The sequence below is a fragment of the Cygnus atratus genome, chromosome 3 (genome assembly GCF_013377495.2).
Source record: "Cygnus atratus isolate AKBS03 ecotype Queensland, Australia chromosome 3, CAtr_DNAZoo_HiC_assembly, whole genome shotgun sequence".
Lineage (NCBI taxonomy): Eukaryota > Metazoa > Chordata > Aves > Anseriformes > Anatidae > Cygnus > Cygnus atratus.
In genome coordinates, this window is record NC_066364.1 from 97,940,488 (window position 1) to 97,952,558 (window position 12,071).

General features: G+C 43.3%; 1 protein-coding gene across 1 annotated transcript in view; it reads left to right on the forward strand.

Annotated features, from left to right (window-relative positions):
* Positions 1-2,262: 2,262 nt before the first annotated feature.
* The window catches only part of SUSD4 (sushi domain containing 4), a 69,325-nt gene continuing 59,516 nt past the window's right edge, over positions 2,263-12,071 (forward strand). The window contains exon 1 of the mRNA XM_050709828.1: positions 2,263-2,383. Coding sequence (XP_050565785.1) covers positions 2,263-2,383 — 121 coding nt within the window. The remainder of the gene's footprint in view (positions 2,384-12,071) is intronic.

Genomic DNA, 12,071 nt, shown 5'->3' on the forward strand with positions numbered 1-12,071 from the left:
CATCTGCATTAGACCCTCAAAGACATCCTTCACTGCCCACATTTTTGCAGGCCAGTTGAGCCCCCAGAGCCTCAGGTGCCATTGGGCTACTTGAAAGGTGAATCCCTGATGGTGGTGGTAGTTTCTCCAGGAACACTGGCCAGCAATCCCCATCCCTTCACCTGTTGTCTCTGCCTTGCATCCTACAGCCACATGCTGCTTGACAAGAGATGATTTTTTACAGTTCATTACTACTTTGAAGAAGAGTTTCTGCATAAGCGAGCATTGATTTTCTCTCACTAGTTGGAGCTGTGGTGCTCCCAATCACACAGGGTGGATGATGGACACAGAGAAAGCACCGACAGGCATTATTTCATCCGCCTTTTCCTCCTTGCAAGGCCTGTATGTATCTGGGTGTAATGCCCCAACCCACATTGAAAGCTTTGTGGTTTAATCAGTGCAAAACAAGAGCAAGGCTAACTTGTGAGGGATATTATCTTTTGTTACTTTGACTTCTAAAATTAAAGCTATCAAATCTGTAACATAAAAATAAAGACCTCTCTATTACAGGTAATAGAAATTGCTGTATTATTGCTCTATGCTACCACTTGTAGTAGCCAACAGCTTACTGGCTCAGAAGAAGTATCTCCATCACGTAATTGTGCCTGTGCTGTATTTGCTCAGCTCATGAGACCTATTACCAACCTCTTTGGGCTGGCTGGGAAGGTGAAGGTTCACCTGGTCAGGAAATTGTACTTGAGTGAAAAGGTTCTAGAGTTTCCAAATTTTCCAGTTCAAAAGGAGCAGCAAAGTGATAAAACAGCTTTTTAGCTGAAAATCTGCAACATTTCCTTTCTTGATGGAAGACCTGTATTGCCCTATGAGACGCCCCTTCTCTCCAGGGGAGAGTAAAGAGATAAAGAACTACACGTCTTGCAGTGCTCTTTGAACCAATACATGATGCACACTGATTTGAGCAAAAATCCCTCTTGAACTACTTTAACATTGAGCGTGGAGGAGACAGCATCAGGTAGTTGAAATTCTTAAATGCGACTCCAGCCCGATGCATATTTTTACCAGTATAGCATATTAACCTAAAAGCATCAGGATATACCATGTCCATATATGACTGTTGGTAGGAGCCCATCTATCTTTGGATTTGGCCTTGCTTTGCTGTGCTTTTTCACAAACGTGTAACAAAACCTCGTTCCCGGGTTCCTACCCCTCGTGTCCTGCTTGCACAGTGCACTTTGCACACCTGGGAGCAAACACGTTCACGCTGGTCACTGCCCCGTCCTGCTCAGCCCTCACAGACCTGTCCAAGACTTTGCCACACACCTTCTCCTGCTTCAGAAATGTCACCTCCGCGGCTACGAGGGCGGCTCTGCAACACCCGGCCGAGCTGTTCTCGCTCCACCAGCAGCCGGTGACGGGGAAATACCCCGAGCTCTGCACGCTGCAGGTGGCGCCAGGAAACAGAGCTGCGCCGCGGCTGCTCAAGCCGTGAGACTGGCTCACGGCCGTGAATTTCCCAGATTGACTAAATCCAGCTTCCTAACAGGCAAATCGCTTCAGCCGGCAGGCCTGGCCGGGCAGCTGATGGGGGAGCGCGCTCCGTGCTACACCCCCTCGCTCCCAGGAGCCGGGAAGGATGCGGCACCGGGATCGGTGCTAAGCCTTGTCTCGCCCCCCGCCTGGTGCCTCCCCGGTGAAGCTCGGGGAGGGAGAAACGCGCTCCTAAAGCCTCCCCCTCGGAGCCTCCCGCTCCGGACCCCCCTTTAGCGGCAGCCCCGGCCGGAGCCCGGCCAACTTGGCGCAGCCCCAGCCCCGGGGTTCCCCCTGGCGGGTCCCCCTCGCCGCAGCCCTGCCCGCGGCTGCCATGCGTGTGCGCGGCGGCCGGTCCCGCAGCGCAGCAGGGCTGGCTCCCCGCGGCCGCGGCCGGGCGGGCCGGGCAGGTGGGCGCTGCGGCTCCCCGCCGCCCCCCTCCCAGGTAGGGCGAGCCGCGCGTGTGCCGCCGCGCGTCCGTCCGTCCGTCCGTGTGTCTGTCCCAGGTGCCCCGCAGGTACAGCGGCGGCGGGGGCCGGGTGCGCGCCCCCTGGGGGGGGGGGGGGGGGGCGGTGCGGGGGCCGCCGCAAGGCGCCGCGCGGGGAGCGGAGGCGGCGGAGGCGGCGGCGGCGGGGGCGCCCCGCGGAGAGCCGGCGCGCAGCCCCGGGCAGCGGCAAAGCCGGCGCGGCTCTCTTCGTTGCAGGCGGCGGCGCCCCGGATGCCCGTGGCGGGCAGAAGATGTGCCATGGGAAGCAGGCGAGCGGCGGCGGCGCCCTCCCGGCGGCCAGGCGGCGGGCGCTGGCCGCGGCGCTGTGGCTGCAGCTGGCGCTGAGCCTCGGCCCCGGGCCGGCGGCGGGCGGTGAGTGAGCGGCGGCGGCCCCGGCCCCGGCCCCCTCCTCCGCACCCCCTGCCCCGCGGAGCCTCCCCGAAGCCCCGGCCCGGCGGAGGGGGGAGCGGGGAAACTTCCTCCCCTTGCGCCCGGCGCCCTCCGAGGGGAGCGAAGAGGGGTTCCCCCCCCCCCCCCAAAGCCTCGCCCCCGGCCGCCGAGCATCTCGCTGGGGACCGCAGCCTCAGCCCGGTGCCTGCTAGGGAGAGGTGGCGGGAGGGGGGTACGGCACGGTTTTGAAACAGCACCTTCTGTTTTTTGCCTTTTTTTTTTTTTTTTTTAATTAAAAACCAAAGAGCCTTCCCCCAGCCCGGTCCCACTCGGACATCTTTTCGATCACTCGCGGGGCAGATCCCCGTGCGGCTGGGAAAAGCAGAAATCCGGGGATGAAGCAGGAGATTTGGGTCTAAAAACTGAGCGATTGGAATGTCCTTCAGCGCTCTCCTCGTGGAGGAAGGGCCAATTCTTATCTGGCCTTTTTCATTTTAATTACATTTGCACGCAGTCGTTTTAAATTGTTGAGCTTCTGAGATATTTTGAGCAGGTACATTTAATTACAAAATTGCTTGAAACTGATTCCATAATTAGATCTGGATTGCTGGAAAAGTCTTAAAGTAGACTGCTCTGCCGTAAAATGAACTTAGCTGTGATAAGGAGAGCAGCTTCCTATTTCTACTCCGGCATGGCATTACGTTTTTGTATCGGGGAAATAAGCCATTTCGTGATTGAATCACATCACCAATGGCAGGCAGAGATCAATATAAAAATTGCACGGGCTTATTCTCATGCCAAAGGCATATGCCAAAATTTTCCAACTTGAATGCCTGAGCCCAAGCAGCTCCAGTCCACATGTGTTTTCTGCCACTGAACATGGAATTGCTGAAATACTGCTGAAGAGGACCTCAAGAGGTCATCTTGTCCATCCCACTCCTGAGGTGATTCAGTCATAATTTTCTTTCTCAAGACTGTAATGACATTTTCCAATAGAAATCCCATGGCTGCAAATGTGATTCCAGCTAAATAAGCTTTTAAACTGTTGCAGTATCTGATAATCCCTCTTTAGAAATCAATGGCATTTTCTGCAACTGCGTTACCCTTGGTTTCCTGGGCAGCTCGCATTTCAGCATGGTGATGACATTCTTGTGCATTCCTTGCAATTGTAGTCAGGTGAGCTTCTGTCCTTCTCTAGCTTCCTTTTTACGGCTCCATTCATAAAAAAAGAGACTGGCCCAAGGATCCCCTCCTCCCCAAAGCCATGTATATACTACAGTTTCATTGTGAGCATTTATTTAGCTGATCGGTGCAAGAGGTTCTTCAAAATACAGTTTATGTTTCCCTTGAATGTAGTAGTTTTCTTCACAGCCTGCAATACATTCTTCTGTGATGTTGATTGACATTAGTACTGATGCCTTTCACCTTGGCAATGTAGCTAATTCTCTATCAAATTACATTTATAAGGCATTTTAGGCTCATTCAAGAAAAAAAAAAATATTGTCCAGAGTCTAGGAAAAGGTAATACACCGAACACTTGAGCATGATTAAAATAACTGGTGAAAAAGATTTATTTCTCTTTCTAAGTTACTACTGCTATTATTTTCTAGTGTGGTTGTACTGGGAAGTTATGCACTATATAAATACCTGTAAATGTATAGATCTTTCATGTGGTTGATATATGGTTGATAGGTTTTTTTCATCTTGAATCACTTGGGTGGTGAAATAATGAGCTTTGTAATTAGAACAGAGGACTGCACATTAGGATTCCTCCTATTTTATGCAGTGTTTTATCTGTGAGGAAGCTTACTGTGCTTACATAGCTCCCTGTGAAGGCTCAGCTTTTGAGTCCTCAGTCTGTGACCCAGAGTTTGAGAACTAAGCAGCTGTTGTCATCAACCAAAGTTGTGGTTTCCCAGGACCTTTGCAAATTTTGTTTCTCTCAGACTTGCATTTTATAGATTTGTGTATCTAGATGGGAGGCACACAGCGTTACTGACTACTTTGGAAAATATAGCCCCAAATTTCTCTTTATATCTTCTCATTATCTGTTAAATAAGGATAATAGTACTTCTCTCAGAGATTTGAAAAGAGATTTGATGACATCTAATGAAAATACTATGGAGGTGGAAAGAATTTATTTCAAAAGCTTTAGAAAAACAGCATTGACAGGATGCTAAAATAAGAAGCATCTCATATTAAAAATGAAAATGAATAGCTAATATTTTTCTGTAAATCCATCTGCTGCTTATATTTTGGATTTCATTTATAGCTTCCTCCCTTCTTTATTTGATATCAGAATTTCATTCCTGTAATAATCCCATCATGACTTGTGTGACTCCTTCTATTTTCTGTCTGACTAAGCCCTATTGATTGTCACATTCTACCATTTCACCCCAAATCAATACCACTTATGACTCCTTTTTTTTTCTTGTCAATAACCCTACAGAGAATAACTCTGTTTATTACATTCTGATGTTCTCAAAAGTGGATCTAGCAGAAAATTTGCTATAGAAGTGAACTCAAATGAACAAACCTTTCAGATGTCAATATACCTCATTCCTCCCTCATGTATTTAACTCTGCTGACACCAAGGATAAAGTAAATCTCTCATACTTCAGCTTGCAGCTTTCATCTAATCATCTTTGTTTATCTTGCTTTTTGCTATAATTCAGTAGTGAAAGAAAAAAAAAAGAAAGAAAATAAGAAGGATCAAGGTAGGAAGGCTAATAACAGGAAAAACAGAACAGATGAATGGATGGAGCTGATGACAAGTTATTTTGGAGTTTTAAGCCACGTGCAGAGTTTACTGTGGTGTTGAGAAAATAGCTGCAAGAATATATCAGATTCCTTTATATACCTTTATTTCAGATTCCTGGAATTAAATTAAAATGGCAGGGGAAAAAATCTAAAAGGAAAATGAGAAAAAAGTTCAGGAAGCTTCTGGCTTTGTGGTTTGTTATGTGGCCTTGGAATTTTGTCATTGTCCCTGGTTTGTCTCCTGGGCACATTCCTGTTTCGCTTTCCTTGGTCAGTTGGGCAATATTTGTTCTTCTGCAATATTGGTCCTATGCATGGCTCCATGGAGAGGCTCAGGGCTGCGTGTCTGTAGGCTTGAATGGGGCCTTGGGCTATTACCTGGTCTTATCAGCTTGCCTCAAGCAGGGTCAGGCATAATACTGCTCTTCTGGACAGATGTTTGTTTAATCTCATTCTCAAAAAGATTTTCACAGCAGACATTCTGTGTAGCTGCTTCTTCTCAGCTTTGTGTTTGCCTTTCATGTTCGGTCTTCTGCTGCAGACTGAATGTCTCCAGTTTCTTCAAACTTTTCTTACATCTGCATCATACTTCATTCAGACCCAGTCTTGCTGACCCACATCACCATGAGATATGCTGCCCGTGTTTTTTTCTGGACCAAAGCTGAATTTTTATAGCTTTGTGATTTTATTGCATTGCATTGAAGTCTTGGTTATGCCTGCCTTTGGATGTAGTGGCTACCAAAACCATATCCCTCAGGTTTCTATGGGTGGAGTGCTTGTTTCCTTGGGGTAAGACATGTTTTCTGTGCGGTAATGAGGCAGACCCAAACTAGGGCTAACTTTTTGTCTATCTGCAGTTGCTTTCAGCAGCAGAAACCACCCAAAGATTCCCTGTTACTTCTTTACATAAACTTTTCACATTATAAAGACTGTTTTCTGAGAAGTCGGAATGTTTCCTGATACACTAAGTCTGTAGTTAGTGTATTTTACTCACTCCTTCTTAATGTGTCTGCTTCACTTGTCAAGCAAAATAGACATTTCAGCCTAGAATTGCCTGCACATTTTGCAAAATCATCAGATACTTTGCAGCATTGTTTTTAACATCCAACTTATTGGAGGAGCTGGATATTTTGCAAGGAACAAATTTCTCACGTTGCCACATCATCTCAGTTCAAGTCCTAGATCCCACGCAACTTCTCTTCCCCTCTTTGCAGACTCAAGTTGACATTTCAGTTCCATTTTGTGTCCATTTTGTATCCAAGTGGCAAGGCCAGCCACACCTTAGCACAAGAGCTCGTCATCTGTCATAGGGGCACATCCTCCCACCTGCAACCTTGCAAGAGGTGGGCATATTTGATAGACAAATCTCAAAAACAGTTTATTAGCAGCTTGCTATAAGGAGGTTTGTCCCTGATTTACTGTAGGATTAGGAGACTGAAGTTAGCTTCGCCTCACCATTTTGCTCTCTTGTTTCCAGAATCACACCAGAGTATCTTTGATCTCTGTATTATGGATGATTACAACTTTAGAAGAATGAGTTAATTACTCCTTGCTTCATTTTATCATCTGTAAAGTAGATAAGCAATTTATTTCACTGAAATGTTATGAGACAGTTGAAGAACCTCACAAAGAAAATGTGACAGGAGGGAAAATATGAATTTTAGCAAAATATAAACTAAAGTAGTTCACCACAGTGAAAAGTTATGTAATATTTGAGATTTTTTTGTTGTATGGGTTCCTAATTAAATAGTCTTAAAAACATTAGGAAGATGTTATCTCTCTCTCTCTTTTTTTAATTTTAGAGCTTTTTATGGATTTTTTTTTCCTATGGCTTGGATCACATGCTCTATTTTTTTCCCCAAATGTTATCTACCTCTGAGTGAAATTCACTATTTTACAAAGAAATACACAGTATTCAAAGAAGAAAACTTTGCACTCATGCTGTGCATTTCAGTGAGGATTCAGGTATGAAAAGGAAAATAAAGCATTGTCCAATTCATATTTGGTATATGCAAGTGCTTATATAAAAAAAAAAATCGAAAAACCATGAGCTGCATTTGCAGGTTAACATAAACTGGTCAGAAAATGAGTTCAAGGGATAAAGTGGTGTAGTGTGTACAATTCAGTTCAGTAAGTGTAAAAATTAGCTTTGCTTACATATTAAGGAGGCAGAAGGTACATATACCAAATCCAGCAGTTTAACTGTAAAAAAAAAATCTCTCTTCACTTGGTTTTACATCTTCCTCTCAGCTACTTTCTTTGATGTCGCACAAGCAGAACATAATGAAACATATTCCAAGTGGTACATCTACTCGATTTCACAGTGGAGCTGTGCACAGTGGCAATTTTCAATGTACACACTTGCACCTTCTGACAGTCTTACACTCCCAATGGCAAGGTTGCCTGTGTGATTTGCCCAAACTGAATTATTTATTTCTCCGTGTATTGAGGACAGTGGAAGAAGTTGTTGATGCCATCTGTGCAGACTGAGCACCTGCTGGTACAATGCTCTTGTTGGGTCACCCTTGAATCATGCATCCTCTTGGCTTCTCATATCAACTTTCAAACTGTATAGCACCCACTACAGGTTGCTCTTCTGCTCGTTAGAAAGATTCAATGACTTAAAGACATTTCATGTAAGGAACAATTCTTTCCATAGACTGAGAAGAAATCCTCTGGATCTTAGTCCAGCATTCTGTTCTGTAAATAGAACATGGGGAAATTCCTAATCTACATTTGTATGATACAGCCTTCATAGTAGGAATTTTGGGTTGTGATTCTCCTATAACTAAAATGAGCAGCAGATTTCCTATTCACGTAAATTGCTACTTAAGCAAATCACAGAGGAAGCTTCTCCAGAGTAGTTTATTTGCCTTACTCCTTTATGTCTGAGATAGCACAGGGCGTTTTTCCAGACGCTGAAAACCTGAATCTCCTTTTATCATTCTCCTGAATGATAAAAAAAAAGAAAATGTTATAAGTTAGGGTTCAGCACTGAAAAGTTGTATCACACGTTTTCTCAGAGTGAACAGCACATATTAATAGGAATGATATTTCTGCTTTGCTCAGCCATGTGGTTCATGATAATAGTTTACATGAAAGCACAACATCAGAAAAGTTTGTTACATGCACTTTTAAAATAATTCTACCATACTTCAGTAGTTAGAGAGGAGAAGAGCTCTGCATGACTATGAAACTTTGTGCAGACTGTGGCATGAGTGCTGTTGTCTTATACTACCCATTGCAGTTTAGAAATCAGTGGATATATAACGGGACACTGTAAAATATAAGTTCAGATAACAACTGCTTGCTCATGAAAACAGAAGTTGTAATGTTAAGAACATAAAAGGATGAAATAGAGATAGCGACTGGTTCCTCTCTGTTTAATTTGCTTACTGCGGGCAGTGAAGCTGTGTGAAACATAGAGATGAGAAGCACACCAGGGCTAAGGGTGCAGCAGAGCTGTGCAAAGCCAAGTTCTGCACTTAGTAAAAATTCACAAAATCTTAAAAAAGGTTAGGTTTGCTTGGGAAATGAAAAGAGGAGACAGGGCTTACAATAGACTGAAGAAGAAAATAGGTTAGGTTACAAATGGTTAGATTATATGGAAGTTGGTTTATCAACAGGATCATGAGATAGTGTCCTAAAATAAATTTTTTTACTCTGCTAAAGAAAAAAAAAAAAAAGAACACAGCACAACCGCGAATCAAGGGAATTGTTATTTTGCTGGACTCCCATTCCTGAGACCTGGAGAATACAGTGAAGAGAAGAGAGAGTCTTTGAAAGCACAAAGCCTTCAGATCTTTTTTTTGGTACTGCACAATGGCAGCACGTAAAGTTGTTGATCTGTCAGGAGACTGGAGAGATTCAAGAGAAAAGTTCTCGTACATGCTGGGAAAGAGGAGAAGATGCTCAGATGTAGAAACCAGTAAAGTTGTGTTCTGTTCTCACTTTTGTCATTAGCACCTGTGAATGCAATACAGTTAAAAACAAACAAAGAAATGAACAAACAAACAAAAACTATGGCACAAAAATGTTCTTTCTGTGTTTCTGGAGGTAGGACAATAGGCTTGAGAGGAGAGTCACAGATATAGGACTGGAAAAGACCTCAGAAGAACTTGTAGATCATCCTCCAACCCAGAACAGGACCCACATTTATATCCTCACTGTCTGGGATACTCTAGGGATTTTGGTCTCTCATGTGGAATTCCTAAGTGCTGCTTCCTCCAGTGTGCTCCCTGTCAGTTCAAGTGTGCTACTGCTGTGTCCTTGGCCATCCTGAGTGATGCTACCACTTCCCTGGCTCAGGACTGGAAGAATCCTGACTGCTCCTACCCAGCAAAATGTCTCTGAAAAGCTAGATGTTAGTTAACAGTCTGACAGCTAAGGTATGGTTGCACGTGCCCTACATACATTCATATATTGCTGCCAACACAGAAAGAGACAGTGTGATTCTTCATGGTTTAACTTAAATTTTTCTGGTTTAGTTAAGGTCACAGCTAAGCTTATATTTAATATTAGATCAGAAATCTTGGCAGCAGCTATCAAAAAGGTCAGGTTTGCCTTGCAGTTTTGGAAGAAATTGCAAGGATTTTCCAAAGTCACATGTGGAAAGAATTAGAAATAAAACTTGGGGATCTCATTAAAAATGCCTATTTGCAAAGCCTGTTATCTTCGGGGACATTAGACCAATGTACACATTATTTATTGTTTGTCTCCACTTAGACAAATAGTTGATGTTTTAGGGATATTTTTTAAACGTTATTTTACTCGGAGAAAACTCAAATGACCCACTTAGAACTGTAAATAAATAATAAATAATTTCGTCTCCTGTAAATTGGACTTATAAAATAGCTTGATTATGATTACTAGCTTTGCAGTAATCTTGAAGGAATTAAGATAAAATGATGCTATTATGAGTAATGGTAAAAATGAGAATACACAGACTTTTTTCTTGGTCTTGTAAAATGCAAAACATCCTTCTCTCTTCTCAAGGATTCTCCAGGACCCCAGAAAGTACAGTGCTACAGCTGTTTTGAAGGAGCACAAGACAGCTACAACCACAACACTGACTCCTGCTCTATATTCCCCTTAGCTTCAGAGATAACCACCCTAGGCAGTCCTTCCCATTGCTGTCTCTTACAAGTACACACTCCCCTTTTTGCACGCCTTTTTTGCTCTCTTCTGTGAGGCATAAAGTTCTTCTCTGAGGCCAGGAAAGATGCATGGAAGATCTTTTTGCTATATGTAACTAGAGTTAATAGCACCTGGAGTTACATGGGTGAGTTGGAGTGCATGATGCGGTGGCAGCACAGCACTCCTCCTGTACCTGGCTATAGCTATCCCAGAGGTGCAGTCATTTGCAGTCCTACTTCTTTCTGGAAGCATTAAGCATGCAGATTTATCTGAAACAACAAAATCCTTAATTTACACACCTTATAATGACTACGCCTTTTTTTTTTTTTTTTTTTTTTTTACATCTTTTATACCCCTATACAAATTATTCTGCTCTAGTCTGGTCCTCTGGCAACATTCAGGTACCTGTAGCAGTATAATACCCACACTTGAAAGCTCTCCCTCTTCCTCTACCTATATGACTCATGTCCCAAAAAATAGGGTTGTTGTTTCAAGCTTTAGCCCCTTCTCTTTTTGAAGAATGGCACTCAGAAATGATTGTCCAGATGGAAGAGTCCATCTTTCAAATACAGCAGAGACATTCACTGCTGATAGCCTATGCCACTGTTGCCCTTATCCACTGCGTTTATCTCAGGACCCAGCACAAGAGGGATACTCTCTACTACTCGTTTTGTCAAAGTCAGTCTGATTCAAAGAAGCCTGGATACCTTAGTACAAAGTGAAAATCCCAGTGAAAGTATTCACCAAACAGAATATGCAAATTATGGCAAAATGTGAGCAGCTGAAGTGCAGCTCCATCATATCTGTGATTTCCTTGAAACTGAGTCACTGTGGAGGACACTACTGCACGCTGCCTGTACAAAGTGCAGTGGAAGTAATTTCAGGAAAGGACACAGACCAGAAGGAGGATCTGGTTATAAAGGGAGGGCACAGAACTGTCTTTTTATACACCTGTGCATTAATGCACTTAAGTGTGCCCATATTAATCATACATGCAGATAGCTAGCTAGATGCATGCATATATGCTGGATATGAGTAAGAAACTCAAACAAACAAACGGAAAAAAAAAGCAATGAATTGTAAAAACACGCTATTCTCACTGACAGTCATTTCAAGGTTCTTATGCTTCTTCTTACAAGGTTTGTTTTCATACTGGAAAATAGATGAATGTTGCCTTTAGTGCTTCCATTTGTGTGCAAAGGTGATACTGAATGGAGAACAGAATAGAGCTGAGTGTATTTAGATTCTATTTTATTTTTATTTTATATACAGCAATAGTAAAGGAGGGGTTCTTCATTCCTCAAATATATTCCGTTTCAAAGAGAAATCCATAAGATAAATCACATTCACTGTGGGGAGAGGGATTTTGTCAAAAACAGGGTGAAAATGCCTTTTTGAAGTACCCTTAATGTGATGTGAGGTGTCTTTCCTAGATGCTACTAATGGGCATATTTTTCAACTCTGGGTTCAGCATGTGTGAAAGTTTTTTTTTGGTTCTTCCCAAAGGCTCTCCGTGAGACCTTGTACATAGAGGAAATAGATCTATGCAGTTCAGAAAGCTGGTATGTCAGCCAGGCTAAGTTTATGGGGACCTCACTTGAGAAAGCAGACTGAAAAAAATGTATTTAAAACATTCTTTTAGAATGTCAGCATTATTAAATTATAAAAATGTAAGGCAACACTCATTTAAAGGAGCTCGGGATTATGTCAGCTAATAAGATTTTGTTGCAGTGCATTAACATCTCAGGTAAATGACTCATTGCATTTGCCTTCC